Source organism: Carcharhinus amblyrhynchos, chromosome 21, assembly GCF_965287045.1.
Source record: "Carcharhinus amblyrhynchos chromosome 21, sCarAmb.v2.hapA, whole genome shotgun sequence".
NCBI lineage: Eukaryota > Metazoa > Chordata > Chondrichthyes > Carcharhiniformes > Carcharhinidae > Carcharhinus > Carcharhinus amblyrhynchos.
Window position 1 is genome coordinate 7,626,253 of NC_137344.1, and position 23,801 is coordinate 7,650,053.

Genomic DNA, 23,801 nt, shown 5'->3' on the forward strand with positions numbered 1-23,801 from the left:
GTGGGAAGACAGATAAGTCATTTGAATCTTTTTTTGATGTACTTTAAATATATTTTGCATGTAATTATTGGGCCTGGCAAGTTCATCTCCCACCCACCACGAGTACTTCATTCCGGAGTCCACATTCAGGGAGCTAGTGGGAGAGCCCACTGGAGTGAAGGGGGAACAATCACCAAAGGTGGTCGAGCGACGGCGGGTGGTGCCCCTGGATATGGGCACCCTGGCATTGCCTAAGGGGCAAAGTGCCCACACCTAGGGGGCATCTTGGCACTGCCCACCAGGGACTGGGCAGTGCCAAGAGAGCAGGGCCTATTGTGGGTGGTGCCTAGGAGCAATTGGTGGGGTTGGGGGTTCGTGCTGTCACTCTGCATTGAGATCAGTCTTGGGGGGGTAGTCTGCTGGAGGGAGGGGGGTGGCCTGCCTTCCGGGAGGAGGGCGGGGAGGGTCTGACCCTAGGGGGTAGTCAGTGGGTGGGTCACCACTGCTGGGGCACTCTGGCAGGGGGTGGTGGGTCGGGTCTGGCCCGGGGGTCAGACCCGTGGGGACCGTGATTGGGTCATGAAGAGGGAGGCGCTGGAGGAGCAGCAGTGAGGGGGTCCTAGGCTGGTCTCTGATTGAATTGACCAGCAAACAGGGAGACTGACAGATCGGGGCCACTGCAGAAGAGTTCTGGGTCTGTCAGACTCCGGCATGAATAGCCCACCCCTACCCCACCCTAGTATTTAATGATATTCACAACTGGGACCTCTGCATTGTGCAGAGTGGGGAGATAAGTCTGAAGCTGCACTGAAAAAGCAGTTGTGATCTAGAACAGTTTTCCCACCAATTCAGCACCTTTGGGAGAATCGCCCCCATTATTACAGAGGGCCAGCAGAGGGCAGACATGTATCTCCAAACGTACTATAGAAAATAAACCGCAGGTATTTAGAAACAGATGTTTTAAAAAATGTCTCTCATAGCTTCTGTCTGAAGACATAGCAATTAAAATGTTTTATATTAAATAGGCATGGGAACTTTTTTACTTCTAATCTTTTCCTCTCCTGTAAGATTGTGTTCCACCTTGGATACCTAACCAAATGATCATTTTTTTGAGTTATGTTAGATAAAAGTAATGTTTGGAAATGGAGCACAAGAATCAAAACAAAGCCTATCTTTGTTGGATGCCCATATGTGAGTTCTTTCTGACAGGAGTGATCAGAAGTCAGAATCTTGTGTGATTCTTTTGCCAGTAAGTGTTTAGAATTTGGAATGCACTGCCTGAGAATGAGGTGGCATTAGCTTTAATCTTGGCTTTCAAAAAGGAATTGGTTAATTTTCTGAAGATAAATAAATTTCAGGAGGAAAGGGCAAAGGCTTGGACCAGCTGAGAACTAGAGAAGCAGCTTGGACATGACAGGCCAAATGGCCCTCTTCTGCACTGTTAACATTCTGTGAAGGCATGGAGTGGGTGTTGCAGTCACTTGCTGTACCCCTACATTTTCTTGAGATGATTCAGCTCAGATCTTGGATTGAAGCTGGGAACTTCAGCTTTATATGACTCAGTCATTTACTGTCTTCTTTAACTGAAACATAAATGGCAATGAACGCTACTAACAGAAGATATAACATTTTCCCCTTGTTTGAAGATACCGACTGATAGATACAATTCAACGAATGCCAATAAATATTCAATAGCTTAACTAAGTGCCCATTCCTTATTCTTATACTTATAGTTAATGAATAGGCTTTTTCAGCAATGGGAGGCAAGAAGCCAAACCTTAAGCCTATCTTTACCTGATATTTCTACAACACAATTCCTCTCAGGTTAAAGAAACTAAAGTAAGTCCTGGTGGCCTCATGCACCATTTTGATATTTTTCTTTTACAAGTGCTTAACTAATTCTCTTAGATGTCATAGTTGATTTATTCTCTTAAGGCATTACATTTCCGAATAGTTTTTCATACTAAAAATTATTTCCCTTTACATGTTTCTAACTAATCTTGTGTTTACACTGCTTATTATCAATTGACCAGCAGAAAAAAAGCTTTTCCTCACATCAGGTCCTCCTTAAACTTCCCTGCACCAATGGCCTTAGCCCTTGTTTTATTTTAAAAGTATTTCATCATCACCATATGAGAAGGGAAGATAGGCAATTGAAAGAAAAAAAAGATGAGGAGAAATGGCTACAGAGCAATTATGTCTATACTTTAAATGTTTAAATGAAATTGTGGAACATCAGTTTCTGCGAAATTTTCATTAATATTATGAAAAGATAAAGGACAATCTTACAACCTTGTCCTGCCTGTCATTTGGCGAGGTGAGGTGAAAAGATTGCGTGAGATCTCACACAATCTCACCAGCCTTAATATTAATGGCATGATTAGTATGTTATCAATGAGTCCTGGACAGTATTGTCCAGGGTCACTTACACTTACCTCTTCGCCAGTCGAGCTTCACATTGGCAAGAATCACAGCTGGTCTCCACCAGCAGAAACCAGATGTGATGGCCTTGCCAGGAGGATCGGAGGCCACTGAAGCCCCTGGATGATTGGGGCATGGCCAAGCAGTGTCCATGGGGCAGTGCCAGCCTGGCAGCACCCATTTGGCACCCTGGAACTGCCCACTGGATACCCTATCCACCAGACACCATCATTGTGCCAGGGACAGTGCCTGTGGGGGTGGGGCAATAATGGGGGATGTCAAGGGAGAAACTCCACAGGGGCAGAGCTCTGCAAGGGGTGGGGTGGATGGAGTTCAGCAAAGGGGGAGGCAATGGGGTGCTCTGTAGGAGTGGTGATCGGTGCTGGAGGGATCTCTGCAGAGCTGGTTATCGGTAGGGGGAGGAACTCTGCAGACAGAGGGGTGATCAGCGGCAGGTGATAGGGAGCTCAGCAGGGGTGGCGATCAGCAGGGTAGGGAAAAATCTGCAGACGGTGGGGTGGTAATCGGAGGGCTGGGGTGGAGAGAACTGGGACAGGGAGTGATCAACAGTGGGGGAGTGGGATGATGTCCATGTGGTGGGTAGGAAGGGGGTGGCAGGAGGTCTCCCAGTTTACTGGGAGATCAGGGTGCCTGCGCAATGGTGCCCTAAGTGCTCTGAAGCCAGCTTCACCGGCAAGTTTAGGCTCCATTTCCCTCCCCCTACTACTGGCGAGAATCACATTAGCGCTCTTTGTTTGCACTGAGTGCCATAAAACTGCTACTTGTGGCTTGCCGAAGAAACCAGCAGCATTCTCTCCAGTTTTCTTGCTCATTTGGCATTTAGAACTTTTTCATAAGATCGTGCCCAAAATAATTTGATTGCCATCTTTTCACTGTTTGTAAATAAAATTTCCCACTATTTCCAAACAAGAAATCATCTTGACTTATATGGACATTACTCTCCATATGCATAAGCAATTATTTTTTCAGTGACAGTTAGAAACTATGCCTTCAATTTTCTCTTCTATGGGATCACATCAACTTACCACTTCTAGTGAAGTATTTCTGAGATTAGCAGTGTGGTGGCATGTGGAGAATTTAAATTGTGCCCTTTAATGTCACAGTGTCAAGCACTGTAATCTAACATGCTCAGGCAGGGCCAATGGCCAATATTTTGGACCAATGATCAGATATGTTTCAATAATTTGAGAATAACATACGGTGCCATATATAATCAAATTTCAGAACGAAACATCACATCCAACTCTTATCTTTTTACATTCCATCCAGCATACAATTTTCATAATGTAAAGGGAGCAGTAAAATATTCTGGTGTTTTAGTAATATAGAAAGGTATTTGTTTTTGGGAATCCTGAAAGATTTGGTAATATTGAATACTTTTGAGAAACTTGCCACCCAAATGGCATTGATTAAAAGAAGAGGCATGTTGATAATTTGCCATCCACTTGAAAAAATATTGACCTCTGCAGGGTGGTGTAATGTGCTGGAACACAGATTAATAGCGTATGGTTTCTTGCCAATTGCTTCCCCACATGGTGAATCACAGAGTTCAATCATTCTAATGTGGGGAGGTACTAAATGAAAGCCAGGATTCCACAGAAAAAGTCATCTGGTGATCATTTTTAGAGCAGGAATGAGAGAAGACTAATCCCGGGTCACTTCGCACCCAACTGAAGATGATGCATGGCACAAGTACTTTCAAGAATGGGAAAATGATGGATAGGGGAAATAACATGGTGCTGTCCCGCAAACAAAAAAAAATTGGACAAGGTTGATGAAAGTGCCAAACTAATCGCTAGGATAATTGTAAACCATTTGAATGTGCAAACAGATTCATATTTTTGAGAAGAAACTATTTTCTAAATGTCCAAATTGTTGCAAGCAGAGAGAAAGCAGCACATAGAGACTGATGGGTTGAAGTACAGAGTACAAGTTAGACAAAAAATGAACCGTTTAACTGTAAAACTAACTGGTACTAAAGGTAGTTACCAGAATATGCTCAAAAGATTGCTGAATGTCCGTATTGTAAAAAGGCAGTATTTCTGAAAGGTCATAGATGTTTGATTCACAGTAACAGAGAATCAGAGCGGAAAGCAGGATGGAAAATTCATCAAAACAAATAGGAAAGAAGGAATGAGAATAATGAGCCATTAATGAAACTGAGACAGAGAGTGTCATGAGAGACTCAAAGTCTCAGTCCCAGAGTGGGAGTTAGAATGGACTGATTGAGAGAAGAGAGACATGCAGCGAGGAATGGCGATTATTGTGGGAGAGGACTAGGACAGGATTGCAAGATCAGAAAGGCACTGAGCTGGGGAATTTGGCATATGGAGACATACATGTTGTTTGTGAAACTTGTCACTTGTAAACAAGTTTTAAAAGAGTTCAAGATGGCTTGGTTATATTTGGTCAAAGCATCATGAGGTTATTAGGACAGCTTTGTATTAGTGACTTCCCAAATGGCAAGTTGCCTTTATTTGTCAATGTGGAAGATGCTGTATGAACATTCTGTTTCCTCCTCAAGATGAAGCTAACCTTGATCAACATTTAATCTCGCCCTTCTAGAAGGCAATCTGGCTTGGAGAGATGCTCATGAGCAGCTTTCCATCCTGCTCTTTGTCACAGCAAAGAGGGGAACCCTAACAAAAAGTGAAAAACATACATTTTTAAAGGGCAATTATGTCATGCTTTCTAATTTTATCAAAAGAAGACTACATAAATACCAGTAGGAGGCGCCAATAGACTATTTGCCTATTCTGAGCATGCCTCTAGGGATTTTTCCTGCTCAAAAAGGAAATGAGCAATAAATTAAAGCAGAATGGTTTTTGCTTCCTAAGGCCCTTTTAAAGGTCTATGTCAACCTTGTGCAGCACTGTCACATGTAGTGTTCAGTTGAACAAAGAGCTAGATTCCTAAGTAAAGTTACCTAGTACTGACAGGCACAAACGAGTTTACTGGCACAGTCATCATCAGATATCTTTTAGTGCAGCAGGAGGAAAGGGTGGTCAGCAATAGAGGATTTAGAAGGCATGGCGGTACGGTGGCACAGTGGTTAGCACTGGGTCCTGAGTTTGATTCCTGGCTTAGGTCACTGTCTGTGTGAGTTTGCACATTCTTCCTGTGTTTGCATGGGTTTCCTCCGGGTGCTCCGGCTTCCTCCCACAGTCCAAAGATGTGTGGGTTAGGTTGATTGGACATGCTAAATTAACCTTTAGTGTCCTGGGATGTTAGAGGGATTACTAGGGTAACTAAGTGGGGATAGGGCACGGGTTGTTATCGGTGCAAACCTGATGGCCTGCTCACTGTTTGGATCTCAGCATGATGGAGGAACAGTATAAGTTTAAGCCAATGATCAGCAAGGAGGCTGTGCTTGGAATTTGCCACCTCGTCCACAAAAATATGCAAGGACAATCAAACTGTACTATCAGTGCACTGTTGACCAACACTGCCCTTACAAAGGTGTCATAAAAATCTGAAGTGTTGAACAACTTATTCTCATTCGTACTTTCTTATTCTCACTGTTCAAAAGAGTTAACTGTGAACCATAATTCTTTCAGCAAAATTGTTAGTGTGCTATGAATATATTCTGCAAACTTCTTCTAAGGTTTCTGTTTGAAGCTGCTAGAACAAGTTGGTTAGAGCATGCGGCTTTAAAAAAAAGTGGTGTTTCCCAATCTGTGTGGACAATTAGTCTAAAAGTCACTGGAAGTTGATATACAGAGGTCCTGGAAAGGTGTTCAGCTAGCCTTTGAATTTTCCTCTGAGTTAGGTGATTAGATAATGTCACCTGCTTACTAGGACACACCTAGGCCAGATCTAGGTTAAATGTCAGGAAGTGATTCTTTTCTCAGAGAATGAGGGATATTTGGAACTGGCACTGTACCAATGCCTGCTTGTTCAGTGAATGCCAATTTGTTTAATTCCTTCATGAGAGATGGACAGAGATCACCTGGTAACAAAAGGCAAAAACTGCAGGGAATTCAATGCTAAAGTGATTGATAGGACTAGTTTTGATTGCCTAAGAGAGTCAGAGAGGAATTGTCTAGATTTTCTTCAAACTTTTCATTACTTTTTACTGCTCCCAATAGATCACATCGTTTTAGGTGGAGTAGGAGTGAAATATGTGGGACAGGCCAGATGACCAGGGTATCTTTACCTATCCGTCGTTGCACATATGTTCTCATCTATGTCATGATGAGAAAATAACCCTCAACTCTTCCTGCGATATCTCAGCAAGATGTGATCCAAATTCCCTTTCCTAAATGTTAATAGTTCCTCATTAAATTATAATTTTAGTAAATAATTTTTGTTGCTTTGAACAACATTTTTGTCTTTTAAATAGGCATAATGTTTGACTCATATGACATCAAAAAATAATTATACAACATTCTTCCTTGTTCTTGTATGTTATGCATCTAGTTACAAAGACAAGAACACTATATCCTGACAACAAATAAAAATGGAAATAAATATAATGACATTAAAATAAACGTTTCAGAAAAAGATATTAATCCTAGTTTTTTTTATTGGGTTTTAAACCAGATTTGTGACTACTACATGTCACCATCAGGGAAAAAGGAAAGAAATCTGTCTCGCTTTTTTGATTACTCATGGTGACGCCTTACTGGAAAAATGTGCTTAATCTTTCTTTGCAATTTAAAGGCTTTCTGTGTCATACACAGTTTAAAATGTTAACAAAACTAATTGTATCAATCATTACATCATTTTCTGTGCATAACACATTTTTGTTGGTTTAGATATTCCACCCATCCCCCAAAGGGAAGAAGAGAATTATTCCAATATGATACGATTGTACTGCCACTCTTGCCCTCAATCTCCACTGGCTGTGGATCTCAACATATGGAAATTATTATTTATTTGTAGTATATATTTTATATAATATAGAACTAATTGCTGTGAATGAAACACACTTACATGGTGCTTACCATTTTCTAAAAAGACAAAAACAAGATTGTCGCAATTAATAACAATTAATATCCTATCTAAAGGACTAGTTAGTAAAGGAAGTGTTTCATTTAAAAATTTAATTGTTGCAATGTTGCTTAGCTCAGTGGTAATATTCTTGCCTCTAAGTTAGAGGATCCTAAGTTTAAGCTGCACTCTAGAATCTGGGTACAAAATTTATACTACATATCAATACGGAAATGATGGTGATGCCGTCTATCAGGTAAGATGTTGAACTGAGGCCGTGCCTGCTTGCTCAGATAAAGATAAAAGATCCCATGAAAGAGAACTTTCTCCTGGTATCAAAGCAATAATTATCTCTTAAACAACATCACCAAAACAGATTAACTATACATTTTCTCCCTGCTGTTGATGAGAACATATGTGCAATGACGAATAGGTAAAGATACCCTGGTCATCTGACTGTCCCATATATTTCACTCCTACTCCACCTAAAATGATGTGATCTATTGGGAGTGGTAAAAAGTAATGAAACGTTTGAAGAAGAAAATCTAGACAATTCCTCTCTGACTCTCTTAGGCAATCAAAACTAGTCCTGTCAGTCACTTTAGCATTGAATTCCCTGCAGTTCTTGCCTTTTTTAACCAGGTGATCTCTGTCCATCTCTCATGAAGGAATTAAACAAATTGGCATTCACTGGACAAGCAGGCATCAGTACAGTGCCAGTTCCAAATATCCCTCATTCTCTAAAAAAAAATCACCTCCTGACATTTAACCTAGATCTGGCCTTATACAATTTAAAATTGTGACTCATTAATTGCAACAAACCTTCTACTCAAACATGTTCTATTTCCCTACACCATCTTGAGAACCGTAGAATTCCTACAGTGCAGAAAGAGGCCATCTGGCCCATTGAGTCTACACCGACACCTGAAAGAGTATCTCACCCAGGCCCTCCTCTCCACATGCTCCCCTTAACCCCATGCATTTAGCATGGCTAATCCACCTAAGCTAACATATTGGGAAACTAAGAGACAATTTAGCGTGGCCAATCCATCTAACCTGTGGGAGGAATCCAGAGAACCTGAAGGAAATCCATCCATCCTTAGTCAGGTCATCTATTCCTAGTCTCTTCCAAAGTACGGGGTTCAAACTCTTTTAAGCTATCTTTATTGCTAATGTAAAATTAATCTGATGTGCCTCCTCTGCACCCATTCCAAACCCTCAAAACTATCCACGTGTGAGATCAATGCTAGCTACAGTATCCAAACCAAAATCTTGTGTAAGGACAAAATAGCATGCTTGGTTTTATATCAATCATAATTTATGCACCAGAATGTCAAGATCTTTTTATTTCTCCACTTATGTTAATACTTTTCCCTGAAGTGTGGATGTATGCTTAGCATTTACCCTTCCCACATGTATAACACTGCACCTTTCCAAGTTAAATATAATCTGGCAGTCAAGAGTCCAATTCCCCAATGCATCAAGTCCAGCCTGAAGCAGTTGAGCATCATGTACAATCCTGACATTCCTACAAATCTACCTACGTCTACACTATTTTCTCTGAACTGCCTCCAATGCAAGTATGTGACTGTCTGTGTGGTTTTTGCATATTCTCCTGATGTCTGTGTGGGTTTCCTTTGGGTGCTCTGGATTCCTCTCACAGATTAGGCAGATTGGCACGCTAAATTGTCTCTTAGTATCCCAATATGTATAGGTTAGGTGGATTAGCCATGCTAAATGCATGGGGTTACGGGGATCGGGTGGAGAGGTGGGCCTGGGTGAGATACTCTTTCAGAGTGTTGGTGCAGACTCAGTGGGCCAGATGGCCTCTTTCTGCACTATAGGAATTCTATGGTTCTGAAGATGGTGTAGGGAATGGGATGTGTTTGTGTACAGTTTGGTCTCTTCTCTAAATGAGGAGACCAAGCTGTATACAATGCTCTAGGCTTGGCTTCACTAATGCCCTTAACATTTGTAGCTTTTCTACTTTTATATTCCACCTGTCTTTCAATAAAGACAAACATTGCATTTGCCTTCCTAATTATTTGCTGTACCTGTACGCAAACCTCTTGTGTTTCATGTACGAGGACACCCAAATTTTTTCAACACAGCATTGTAATCTCTACCAATTTAAATAATAATTTGTTCTTCTATTCTTTCTTTTCGAAGTGGATAACCTCATTTTCACACATTACACTGGAGTTTTTGCCAACTTACTTAACTCCTTTATATCTCTTTGCAGACTTTTGTGTCCTCTTCACAACTTGTTTTCCCAGCCATCTTTGTATCATCAACAAATTTGGTTATCACATATTCAGTCCCTTCAACTAAAAAAAATTCACAATTTATGAACTCATTAACAGAAATTCTTGACACCCAGGACTGATCTATGTGGTAGATATACTTCTATGCTGGCACTAGGTGAAATTCCTGGAATTCCCTTTCTGCAGTGGTTCATTACCACCTTCTCAAAGGCATTTAGGGATTGGCAACAAATGCTGACCTAGCCAGCATTGCCCATTTTCTGTGAAAGTATAAAAGTTTTGGAAATCCGAACACACCACATTTACTAGTACTCCTTTATTCTCCCTGCTTGTTACATCCTCAAATAACTCAAATACATTTGTCAAACATGATTTCCTTTTCATACAACCATGCTGACCTGTTTGTATTACGATTTTCTAAATATCTCGCTCCTACTTTCTCAATAGTGGATTCCAGTATTTTCCCAATGATAGATGTTAGGCTAAATGGCCTATAAATTACTGCTTTCTGCCACCTCCCTCCTTTCTTGCATAGGGGAATTACATTTGTGGTTTTCCAATCCACTGGAAACTTTCCAGAGTCTAGGGACTTTTTGAAGATTATAAACAATGCATCCACTATCCCTTCAGCCACTTCTTTTAAAATCCTAGGATGCAGCATTTGGTCCAGGAAACTTGTCAGCCTTTAGAACCATTAAATTGCCTAGAACTTTTTCTCTAGATGTTGTTGCTGAAGCTTTTTATTTTGCTCTCACCAGGACCAAAACAGGATACCAAATTTCAAATCGGGTACAATTATCCCTCAAATTTTTGTTTAAATTATTAAATTGAAAAAAAAAGTGTGCCTTTTTCAATTAAGCAAACTTTTGAGGAACACTTGTTCCCTGATGCATTCCCCTTGGCAATGCGTTGACCAATCAGAGTCCACTTGCCAGCCAATCCGCATACTTTTTCTCATACAGTGTAAATTGTTGTTCCCTTTGAAATTTGGGATTGTTGCATCTGCCCTTATGAATGCATAAGAAAAAAGTACTTTTGACAGCATGTCCTTTTTTCAGCAATGTTCACATTCTAGATAAAAATTATTTTAAATTTCTCCATTCCTCATGCCTCTTGAATTTCTATTATTTTTGGGATGCTTTTAACATCTACCATGAAGAAAGAGACAAAATAATTGTTCAAAATCATAGTTTTGATACAATAAATAAGGAAAAGCAATTTTCAGTTGCAGAAGTGTCAACAACCAGAGGACACTAGCAAAAAACCTCTGGTGATATGAAGAAACTTTTTTTTTACACACTGTGATTTGTTGTGGTCTAGAATGCACTGCCTGAAAGGAATGATAGTACTGACATTCAGAAGTGAATTGCGTAAAAATACTTAAAGGAGATAAAAATTTACACAGCTATGGGGAAAAAGCAAGGGGGCTGTGATTAATTGGGTAACTTTACAAAAGAGCAAGCATGGGCACAATGGGCTAAATGGTCTCTTTCAATGCTGCATCATCTAGTTGAATTCATTTAATGGTGGCACAGTGGTTAGCACTGCTGCCTCACAGTACCAGGCACCTGGGTTCAATTCCTGACATGGGTTATTGTCTGTGTGGAATTGACATGTTCTCCCTGTGTCTGTGTGCGTTTCCTCTGGGTGCTCTGGTTTCTTCCCACAGTCCGAAAGCCATGCTAAATTTTCCGTCAGTGTGCCCAAAAAGGCACCAGTGTGGCGACGAGGGGATTTTCACAGTAACTTCATTGCAATGTTAATGCATGCCTAATTGTGACATAATAAACTTTAAAGCTTATTTTATGTAGTAAATATGTGTATTTTTAAACTGGGCAACATAATGTACAGCATTGGCGATTTAACAGACGTGGCTGGCTCAAGTTCAGTAAAGTTTCGGTGCCTTGAAATTGCCTATTGAAAGAGTTGGTGAAGTTTTCTTGTGTTAGTCGTCGAATGCCTTATTGCTGAGACCCAAGCAGGAGGAGCTGTGGACTGTCAAGAGGAGGGAGCGCCAGGATGATGTCAGCAAGTGCTGTGCTCTGGGTTTCAGTCAAGTGGCCCTGAGAACGGGACTTAGACCGAGGACGGCACAGAGAACACAGGTTCCAGCGCTTAGAAAAAAATTGAGAGAAAATATTTAAAAAAATCAACTTTTCTTTCGCTGTTGGAATATAACCTTCAACCCTTTCCTCCCCATCATCGTTATTTTGTGCGTGGATCTTCTGTGGGTGGAAATACTCTGAGCAATAAGGAAGAAAGGAGAAACAACAAGCAATCGGCTGGAATATATATATCAGAGCCTTCAGCAACAATAAATAACATTATACCTCGACAAAGAGATCATTCCTGAGCTGTAACCGAAGATGTGAAGAGGGGGAAGAGTGTGGGTGGTAAAGCCTAGTTGCACTGACTGAGGGGGGAGAGAGACGGTTTGAGGAAGGAGGAAAGGAAAAGGTTGGGGGGGGGAGAGAGAGAAAAATCTAGAAAAAAAGTGAAAAGTTTATTTTTTTCGGCGCATCGGAGGAGGGGAGTTATTATTTTTGAATTTACTGAGGTAAATGGTGTTTGTTTTTTTTAAATTTTGGTGGATTTTTTTTTGGCCGTCCGTTTGCGAGTGTGGGCTATGCACATCCGGGCCACCGGGCTGGAGGAGGCCATCATTGTTCGCTCGGGGAAAGGGGGGAAAAGCGGCGGCGGCCGCTGGCGGAGGGAAGACACCGGCAGCAGCAGCAGCAATTAAACTTCATTTTAAAAAAAAACCAAACAACTATATATAAGTAAAACGCAAAACACTTGGGAACATGTCTAACCAAGGAGCTAGGAGGAACGGGCCAGTCAAGTTACGTCTAACAGGTAAGAAGCTATGAGAATTGCACGCATACACACAGTGAGCACTCTAAAGACCTGGTGCTTTAAATTCATTCTTTCCTTTTCGGTTAAACATTTGTGATGGAGAGATTGTTTCCTCGGCAGTGTTTCTCTCCCCCCCCCCCTCTTTTTCCCAACCGCCCCCTTCAGTCCCAGCGGCAAAAAAAACAAGTATTTGTACACCTTTTTTACAAGAGTGGTTGAACTTGAATGAGTGTTTTTTTAAACTGGCAGTCTTTGCCTGTGAAACGCGTTTTTCTTTTGTGTGGGGTTAGGGAAGAAAGGTTGTGTCTTCGGATGATTTTAGAACCGGGAAATTCCTGTTTCTGTATTGTAGGTTTCGGTGCTTTACAATACGTCTCAGGCCTGGCAAAGTAAACTCTTGGTTATTGAGGCTATTCTTATGAGGAGGGGGGTGGCTTTTAAGCAAATCTACCCCCCCCCCTCCCGCGTACATGGGATGTGTATAATTTAGAAGTGCGTGCGTCTAAGAGTTCACACTGCATTTTATTAATCCGATCGTATTTATATTTCGACCCTTCCAAAGAAGTGTAACAGCAAACTTGGCAACAGTTCAAAGTTTATTTTTGTTGCCTTGTGTTATTGCTGCACCATGTTTATATTTTTGTTCTACGTCCGTGGACTTCCACAATGAAAATATGATTGCATTATTTGAGTCTGGAGCTTGTAGTTTCTAGAAAATTTATGGCGAAATAATTGTCCCCCAATTTTTAATATTTTTCAGTGAAGAAGAATAATGACGATTCAAAATAGAAAGTCATAGCTGAAAGTTGTTTTTTTAAAGAAAAGCTTATTGGAAGTGTTATGCTTGTGTTTCTGAGAGCATTTTCATTATCTGATGCTGTGCGCCAGCTTGGCTCAGAGATAACATGCTCGCCTCTGACTAAGAATGTTGAGAGTTCAAGCTCCATTACATACTTGTGCACGTAATTCAGTACAGTAGTGAAGGAGTGCTATCAAGAGGTGCAGCCTTTTTGGATGCGATATTAAATCCAAGGCCTTATCTGCCAGCTTGGGGTGCTTTAAAAGGTTCCATGGTACTGTTTGATGAAGCTTAGGGAGTTCTATGTACTCTTGCCAACATTCTTCACTAAACCGACACCACTATAAAATACATTGACTGGTTTTTAATTTTCTTATTTGTTGGGCTATGTTACACTAACAACAATTTTAAAAAATTACACTTTTTATATAGTACCTTGGAATGTTCTAAAAGAAAAATGCTTATTGCCAATTAAATACTTTTGAAATGTAGGGAAATGCATCAGCTGCAAAGTCCCAGTAAAAGCAATGAGATAAATGTCACAATGGCCTGTTTTTGCTATGGTGAAAAATGGAAATGCTATAAGTACTCAGCAGGCTAGGCAGCATACGTGGAGAGAGAAACAGAGTTAAGGTTTCAGATCAATGACATTTCATCATTCATAATGAAAGGTCATCAATCTGAAATATTAACCTTGTTTCTTAGTCCGTAGATGCTGCCTGAAACCTGAGTATGAGCAGCATTTTTATTTCAGAAGTCAAATCAAGATATCCAACATCTGCAAAATTATGCTTGTGCTGATGTTTGTTGAAGAATAAACGGTGGTCAGGATACCAAGAGAATGCTTGTCTTTGGTTAGTGTTACAGGATTTTTAAAAACCACCTGAGAGGGTACGTGTTGTCTTGATTTAATTTCCTAGTCAGATGATGGTACCTGTGAGTATAGCATTTCTTCTTTGAGATTATGTCCTCGAGTGGGGCTTGAATCCATGACCTTGCTGAGGCAAGCATGCTAAGACTAACATCCAAATGCAACACATATTTAAAGCTGTAAAGTGCTAAAGTCCTGACAATGAGTGCATATTTTTCTTTTACAGAGAAATTGACGATTGAAAGGTAAATGAAGTGTCTCACTATTGCATTCTTGATCTCAATCAGCTTGTTCAGTGTGTTTGGAGATTTTTGGGAAAATGTTTCTGAAGTATACTTTCTATCTGAAAATGACATGGGGCAGTAGAAGAAATATTGATGGGCAGTAAAAGTGGGAGGAAAAGCTGAATTTACTATTGATTGTCCAGTTATGACGTCTAGGCTAGCATTATTACAAAATAGTCTATATAAGCTGGAATTTTATTATTAGTTTCCTTGAATCTAAACTTGTCCCATCTTGGTGGGATGATAATTGTAACAACACAGCATACCTATTCTAGGTGGTAGGTTTAGTTTTTCCATTTAAAAATGACTTTTTTCAGAGCTTCATCCTATTGCGAGCTGTATCCTCTAGGCAAGCTGTTGGTAGAACCATTGGATTCATATTATGTGGATGATTTTAAATTTTTTTTGAAAATGTCTCATTTGATGTGCAGTACTTAAAAAAACCTCCATATAATTTGGGCAGTGTCCCAGCTCAGTGCAAATTTACAGTGTCTTCAACTTTGAGTCTGTCAGACAGGTTGAGAACTGATGGTTACAGTATTATTTGAAAATCTTTTTCTTGGTTTAAGCAGGGGTCTTTAGAAACAATTTATTTCGTGGTAGAGAAAGCATTATTTTGACTTGCCTAGAAGTTGATGTTTGAGTGTTAGAATGCAGAAGCAGTTTCCCACAGTGCTGAGGTGGAACGAAGTTCAACTTCTGGACATGCTTGACAGCCTGTGAAACTATTTAGCTTGGTTCAGATTGTACTGTTTAGTTAATAGCAAATGTTTTGTGAGAAATGCATGTCTGACTGTATTTTATTTTAAATATTCTCCATGGGTTCTAACTAACAAAACGAGTGGCGGTTGATTCCTCTAGCTCAGTAAGTTTTTCCAGTGAGTCATACGGATTAGGAAGGTCCCAGATTCAATATCTAGCCTGTCTCAGTTAGGTGATCTCAACCAGGAAAGTAATATGACCACAGCTGTTGTCCTTGGGTCTCTGGGGTTAGGGAGGAGGAAAGTAATACAGATTTCCTGCCCCTAATTATTCAACTATCTTTGCTGGAACTGTGCATATGAGTCTTGGTTGTTAACAGGATGGTAATATTCTGCAAACGCTTAATCCAAATTCTCTTTCTCAAATGTATTGAAGGGTCCCTAGTGTCTTTGAAACTGCATGTCAGTAAAGCACAAATCCTACAGTTGAGGAAGAAAATTATCTGGAGCTTTAAAAATCTTTTGAATTTAGCAGGTAGAGTAATTGGAGTGCTACAGTTGGCCTCACTATCCCTTACTTTTGAGAGGATTAAAATTAGTGTGATTTCAATTCTTTCACTTGCTGGTAAGTACTGAGTTTTTGATGCTTAATTAGGGCAAATGATTTATTACTTAAAATCAGTGTTTTTACTGTTTTGGAGTTATTTGTATACTTATGCAATTTACTGCCCAAATATTACAGGAAGGTTTGATGTGCAGACTCTAGCAAGATATCATGCTACAACTCTTCATTTGCCCTACCTTATAATACATACAAACATAAGGGAGAAGCAGTATTAGTGGGTATACGTTTTGTACAAGTACTTCCTTCTTACTTTTAGAGAAGTTGTGTTGCTGTCAGTTAATGAAGAAAAAACCTACTGATTGTACATGGAGACTTTTTGGATGGGTATCTCTTTTTCTGCTAGCCAGGTATCCTTAATGATCCTGTTGCAAACAGCAGGGGTGGAGGAGGCTTCAGAGTGAATCTGAAGTTTGTTTGAAGACACCTGACTGTCAGAATCGTGGAATTGTCACAGCACAGAAGAAGGCCATTTGGCCAATGTCATCCATTGTGCCAGCTTTCTGAACGAACAATTTAGCTAGTGCCACTCTCCTGCCTTCTCCTTGTATCTCTGCACATTCTTACTTTTCAGAATCAAATTCCAGGAAACAAGTTATACTTGCGAATATGCATTTAATGCTATAGAAGTTTGGCCTCTTTTTGTTGATGTTGAGGTAGGAATTTGAGAGCCCCTACAGAAATCCAGGAAGGACTATTTCCTTGAATATAGAACAAGAGGTTGGAATTAAATGAAATATGAGAGAGCAAGAAAACCCTGTAATAAGTGGAGATGTCAACTTTTAAGAATTAAATATGAGATTGAACAAAAGTCAAAGGAAAGATTGGAACCAGTAAAAGTTGGTTAGGATAGTGGAGATGGGCTCCATTTTGAGCATTCTGATGGAACAGCATGCAAGCAAATGAGTTTTGAGATAAATTGTGGTTTGTGTTGGGAAAACTTGGGGAAATCAGTCAGCCTTTTGTTTTGGGAAGATATAAGAAAAGGTTTCTGCATAGCCTCCAGTCTTTAGCTGGTGTTGGGTGGCTTCAGTGCAGCTCACGCTAGTTTGAAGTCATGTCCTCCTATGCTGTTAATAATGGAAAAGGTGAGGGTTCCCTGTAATCGTCATCAGAATTATAATCTCACGTGGGGTTTCCCTGCTATAAATAGAATAGAATTTTTGTTTTTTTAAAAGATAATTTGTCTATGGAAGGGAGAATGCTTTGAAGAAAAAATGTTCAGATGCTTTCTTTTTTAAAGGCTTCTTGCTGGTGGGTACGTTGTGATGGGCAGCAGGCTGTTACATTTGTATTAAACAGCTTTGACAAGCTGTGATTTACTGAATTGCTCAAGGGACGGTAAAAAGCATGGTGCGTATTTACTTTGAGGTTTTTTTCTACTCTTAAATGCGTCTGGTCTTTAAGGTCTGAAAACAGTGTATTAGTGAACATATATTTTGAAGGAAGTGTCTCCCTATCAAATATTCTTTAAAAAGTTGATTATTATTGTTCAAGTGCTGAGTGTTTAAAAGCAGCGAGAGGCAGCTTGAAGGAATTTAAGCTCTATCAAGGGAATTGAATTAACATAACGCAGAACTAAAATAACTATGCCATTTTACTTATTCGCGTGGAATTTGCTTGGACAACTAATTGATTTAAACTAAAATGCCCAGAAATTGAATAAAGTTAATGCATAATTCTTTGTAATGGCAAGATTCTCCTTTCTATTACAAATTTTCTATTTATAAACTTGTACTGTACAAATGTTTTCATGGCATGCTTGCCACCTATTGCATTTAGGATAAGGTAAGCAGCGTTATGATGGAGGGATAAATTGCTTGAGAATAAGAGTTCATTAGTGTAGGACGTATTGTTTCTGAAACAGTGAAATTCACTCCTTTAAGTGAAATAACTTGTCTGTAGAAAGTAATAACCAAGTTTATATGGACTTTCTTCAAATGAAATACAATATTTTTTTCCAACTTCCTATATGTTACGCAATAATTAAAGGTGTATCGAGTAGTACATAATACTCCCAAGTTGCTGGGAACAATGATTATTTAGTTGTTTTGGCTTTTGGAAAGAGAGGGTTTCTCCACTTGTCATGAAAGCATGCAGTTGACACAAAGCTTTAAGAAGAAAATAATGTACCTTCATTTATTTAGCACCATTCACAACCTCACATCCTAAAACATTTTACAGCTAATATTCTTCTGAAGTGTATTCACTGTTGTGATATAATAAACAAAGCAACTAACTTGCACACAGCAAAATACGACAAAAATCAATGAAGTAACTGCCTGGATTACGTGTTTTTTTTTAGGTGTTGGTTAGGGATAGATGTTGGTCATAACACTGAGAGCTTAATAGTACCATGAGATCTTGTATGTCTGTTAGGTTCTTGGTAGAGGCATTAAGCCAAGAGCTAACATTTGTAAAAGAATGACAGCAACTCTGACAGTGCTTTGCCCTGAAATGCCAGTCCAAATCATATGCTCAAGATTGAAGCTTGAACTCTCAATCTTCTGACCCAGGCAAGCTGCCACTAAAACAAAACTGATGTCTAAATAGACTTGATTTAAAAAAAAAATTAGTGGGATTGATTGTTTGTTGCACAATGTTATGTAGGTTAAATAGTAACTTACGTTTTGCACTTCCTCTGTACAGTTACCAGTCCAGATAAGGGCAATGGAGCGGCCATGTTTAGGTCTAGCGTTTGTTTACAGGTTGTGAGTGTACAGCTGTTTGATTTATTTTTAAACATGAGCAAGTTCATGGGTGAGTAGTTTTGTTGTGTTTTATCAACTTGTGTGTAGAATAAATTCTCTTTCTTTTACAAATATAGTAAATATATATTTATGTAAAATTTGCTGTTTCTGGCATGTAAGAGATCAGAACGAAGGATATGACAGGCAAGTTGCCCCATGCTGAGTTATTGTGATCTGTAGGTATGGAAGAAAATAACTTTTTTGATTTTTAAAAACTTTTTTTATGCCAGCACAAGCATCATGCCCTTTGGTCAACTGCCTATTGGTTCTTCACAACTTATTTCATTGTTTTTACTGCTTTAACATAAATGTGTGTATCAATGAAATATTTCTTGAGTAGAAAGCGTGCAGAGGTGTTGGCACCAGAAAATGTCAGCTTCCCTCAGTAATGGTGAGTTTAGGGAATCAGTTGTACTATCTCTGGCTATGTTAAGTTTGGTTCTAGCCCTGTGCTAAGATAATTTAGGTAGATATTCATATATCAAAATATTTGATTGCTACACTCTTTTAATTGTTCTATTAGGGAGTTAATCTGATTTTTGTCTTTCAGGTGGATGTTTTTAAGATTGTAAAGATGGTAAGGGGGGGATATCGTGCAAGAATGAGGTCAAAAGGGCTTTTTCATTTAGATCAGCTTAATTCTATTCATAAACATTGCAGCTCACATTTTTGCTTCCAAAACAAGTTGCTACCTTTTTAAAAATGTATAATAATTATTGGAGGATTGACAGCCTAATACAGACAATAATTTAGTTGAGTGGTTCTGATGATTCCTTGTTTTTGTCATTTTAAGTTGAGTAGTAAGATCACAGTTATTTCTTCAAGCTTGCTGACAGCTAGTTCTATATATAGCCTGGTTGTTGTAAAATCTTAATGTTCCATTTTTATTTTTCTTGCTACTCTACTCAGCTGCTGTAGTGAATGTGATAAAGCAGTATGATATATAATGAATAATAAACTCAGTAGGAAAGTGGGATCTGAGGGCATATGGCATATGTGATTGGCAATGCACCAACATATTGTCTCCATCTGTCCCAGTGGATTGCCCTGAAATATATAATTGACAGTACAACATCAATTATTAATTAAAATGTTATCCTTTGGATGATTGCTAATGATTTTATCAGGTGAATCGAGGAATCATTTAGACCAAGTTACTTTTAGACAGGTGTGCCATGTTCAATCATTGCTTAGGATCTGGCAGTTAGAATAGTTGCAGCGATTTGATCCCCGAAGAGAGAGAAAAATCACTAAAGGTACATGCTGCTGATCACTAACTAGTGACTATGCTGGAAATGACTGTCTGTATATTTGAAAAGGGCAGGATTGAGCTTAATGTCATGCTTCTATGATTGACAAGCTGCCAAACCTTGCATTTAAATACTAATCATTTTGGTTGATGAATAAATGGTGGAACAAATGTATGGTGCCATGGAATTAATGCTGTTGGGAAAGGAGAACTTAGTGAGGAGAAAAATACTTTTAAAAATCATGTCCTGTGTTGGCATTTTTACTTAAGTCAATTTTAAATGTGACAATTGCAAGAAGTGTCATGGTATTATGCAAAATATTTTGACTTAAGTAGGTTTTTGAATTTTGTTTGTTCTGGAATATTTTTGTCCCCTAACAATGTTGAGCTTGGAATTTTTCAGATTGTGCTTTCAGTGTCTGGAATTTTCTGTTGTGATCTCTGCGTTCTGTGATTTTTTTTTGTTTTCCCTGTCCGCTAAGATAAATGAAAAAAAAATCAGGGACTGGTGAGTGATCAAGTGGAAATCTCTGCCTTGTAGCTTTTGAAGAACTCTTGAATTATATCTACCTTGGAGTCATTCTTGTGTACTTTCTTCCTGATGCGTACTTAAATTCCATCTCTGGCCTTTCCAATTAGCTAATTGAGTGCTGGAATGGATTTCTCTTTTTAAAAGTGCAAATTTGAATGCTGAAAAATAGTTACTTTTCCAATATGTACTTGTGTCTGATTTACCAGGTCAAAACTTGGACTGCAGAGCAAACAAAAATTAGAAGGGTGAAATTATACATTTTGATGGTTTGAGTTATTGGATTGATATCCTGGTCAATGTTTTCTATCTTCTGTTATGGATGTAATGGAAGTAAGCAAAAATCATATAAATGTTTTATATTGTTCAGGCTTGTGGGTGGGACTGTTTGCTTTGAAATTCAGCAGTTGGGGTTGGGTGGTGGAAATGCAGGATTGGATAGACTGAGTAAAATCGTTGCCGGGGATGGTAGTGGAAGCAGATGTGGTAGTGACTTTTAAGGGGTGACTTGACAAATACATGAATAAGATGGGAAGGGTAGGGGTTTTAGTTAAGTCGGGCAGCATGTTCGGTGCAGGCTTGGAGGGCCAAAGGGCCTGTTCCTGTGCTGTAATGTTCTTTGTTCTTTGTAAATTGAAGATTGGCACAAAAAATGTTTGCATAATCGTGCTGCAGATGTATTTTCTCCCTTAGGATTTTCACAAAATGTATCTGTGGGCCTGTACGGTAGACTACTTGAATTGTGAAAAATGCCCAACTGTTTGTCTAGGGAAAGCTATTTTAGCTCTTGGGATGAACTGTTGTTGCACACAGGCCTGTCATTGGAGGTGGATATGTTGGGAACGACTTAAGGTGATGAATAAAGATTGTATACGAGTGCTATCATACAGTATTAAGGAAGTGACTTAAATATTTCTGTTTCCTTGCAGTGCATTTGTATCAATGTACCAAATAAGCTTTGTCTTGACACTGCTGGAATTTTGCTTGATTGCCTATGGGAATTGAGTATTTGTGAAGAACTTTTTCCAAAATAGGTTAAGTAGGATTCACATTTGAATGATTTGTAGAAGTACAGACTAGTGCACTTTTTGTGTTCCATGTTTCCTGATTTTAAAATATCTAGGAATTTAGGATACATCACTAAATGATAAAAGGCAGACTGTGATAAGTGCAATAAGTTTTATATTCATTCAAGGTTGTGCATTTTGTTGACTCATTCTGCACTCATTGGTCATCCTTAATTGCCTTTAGGAAGGTGGTGTAAGATGCCTTTTTGAACCACGTGGCGTAGGTGCATCCATGGTGTTGTTAAAGAGAGCGTTCCAGAATTTTGACCCAGTGACAGTGAATGAATGGTGTTATAGTTCCAAGTCAGGATGGTGAGTGACTTGAAGGGGAAGGTGATGTAGTTTTGAAGGAATGAAAAAGCCTTTTCTTCACCACGTCTTTCAATGATTAGCTTCAGCCTAATGTTAATTGAATACAAGATATGGGCACTGTTTCCAGCGTTTTATTGCCTTTGAGAATATAATGATGAGCTGTCACTTTGAATACAATTGAGTGGCTTACTTAAATATTTCAGAGGACAATTGAGAATCAACCCACATGGCTTTGGGCCTGGAATCACATGCAGATCAGTCCCAGTAAGACAACAGAGTTTCTTCCAGTAGGACATGAACATAAGAACATAAGAAATAGGATCAGGAGTAGGCCATCCAGCCCTTCGAGCCTGCCCCGCCATTCAATAAGATCATGGCTGATCTGTCGTGTCTCAGTTCCACATTCCCGCCGTCTCCCCATATCCCTTAATCCCCTTGCTTATCATAAACCCAGAGATTCACCACCCTTTGAGTGAAGAAGTTCCTCCTCAACTCCGTTCTAAAAAACCCCCCCCATCTTGAGGCTGTGCCCCCTAGTCCTACTGTCCTTTCTGAGCGGGAAGAGCCTCTCCACCTCTATCCTATCCATCCCATTCATCATCTTATATGTCTCAATGAGATCTCCCCTCATTCTTCTAAACCCCAACGAGTACAAGCCTAGTTTATTCAGCCTCTCCTCATAGCTCAACCCCCTCAACTCCGGTATCCGGACATGAGGAGACCAGATGTGTGTTATTTGTCAATCTGGAAGTTTTATGGTCACTATTATTGATATAAGCTTTTTATTCTAGATTTAGTTAATTAATTTAAATTCCCCAGCTCATATACCTGGAGCATTAATCCAAGAACACTCATACCATAAGATGTTATATTACTGTGTCCTAGTTTGATTCCTTAGACATTGGTTGAATGTTGGATATTTATGGGGTGGCATAATGATTGGCACTGCTGCCTCACAGAACCAGGGACCTGGGTTTGATTCCCAGCTGTCTGTGTGGAGTTTGCACGTTCTCCCTGTGTCTGCGTGGGTTTCTTCCCACAGCCTGAAAGATGTGCTGGTTAGGTGCATTGGCCATGCTAAATTCTCCCTCGGTGTACCAGAACAGGTGCTGGAATGTGGCAACTCGGGGAATTTCACAGTAACTTCTTTGCAGTGTTTAAAACAAAAAGCCTAGTGTGACTAATAAATAAACTTTAACTTTAATTTTGTAAAGAATAAATAAAAGGAAGTTGTTGGTCTCTTAAACACTTGCTTGTTATGTTCATGTGACTAACGAGATTGGTCGCGAAATGATTTGAGCATTGTTAACTTGATTAAAAATGTGCTTGGGAATAACCTTGTGTATGTTGTAATTTATGGTCTGTCTGCACCTCCTACCCCCAATTAAATCTTGGTGTTGAATCTAATTTAGATTTCTCTGGGTCCATCGCCCTTTTAGGCCAGTGCTGTTTGTGATGCTGTGCTCTGTTTACGTGTGATGAACTGCCCTTTGCGTCATTCGACAAATTAGATGTGCACCCTGTGGTTGGAAGTACCAACCTATGATACAACTGAGAAAACGAGCACATTCTCATAGTGACACAGGACCTTAACAACTGAGCTGAAGCTTTTTTTTTGTTACATGACTACTATGCAACACTTTGGTCTTGGCTGTTAGAAATTAAATGTAAAAATTGTGTTTTCCTTTAATGGAAAATCATTGTATATTTTAATTGATCAGAGCTCCTTCTTTGTTAAACAAGTGCTGATGTAGATATTTTTAAAAGATTCAATGTATGGAATTGTAGGTGTTAAAGTACACAAGGTATGAGACATGATTCCTTGCTCTTACTATCAAATAAATCGGTTGGATTAAAACCTGGTGTTGTCAGACTTTTTACTGTGCTTATCCAAATTTTCAGAGAAGAGGATGTGAGTAGCTGTTAACAGAATAAAACCGCAGCTGCTGCCTTTTCTGGATGAGAAATAAGATCGAGTGTTTCGTAATTTAATTCTGTTTCACCTCTTAAAAATTGTTCATCTTTTTGTAGATGGCAGTCAGATACTTGTCAAAACCAATGAGTGACTGCGGTAGTATGCAGAACTGAGTCCAGATACACTATCAAGGGAATAAAATTTGAGCCCAGCATTCCTCCCTCACCCC

General features: G+C 39.4%; 1 protein-coding gene across 3 annotated transcripts in view; it reads left to right on the forward strand.

The window, feature by feature from the left end:
• The first annotated feature begins 12,097 nt into the window (after positions 1 to 12,097).
• The window catches only part of smurf2 (SMAD specific E3 ubiquitin protein ligase 2), a 214,192-nt gene continuing 202,488 nt past the window's right edge, over positions 12,098 to 23,801 (forward strand). For 2 of the 3 annotated variants that reach the window (XM_080209417.1, XM_080209419.1), the window contains exon 1: positions 12,098 to 12,473. In XM_080209417.1, coding sequence (XP_080065543.1) covers positions 12,422 to 12,473 — 52 coding nt within the window. In that variant the 5' untranslated portion in view covers positions 12,098 to 12,421. Of the gene's footprint in view, positions 12,474 to 18,464; positions 18,511 to 23,801 lie in introns of those variants that run through there. The other variant, XM_080209418.1, reaches the window with a different exon arrangement.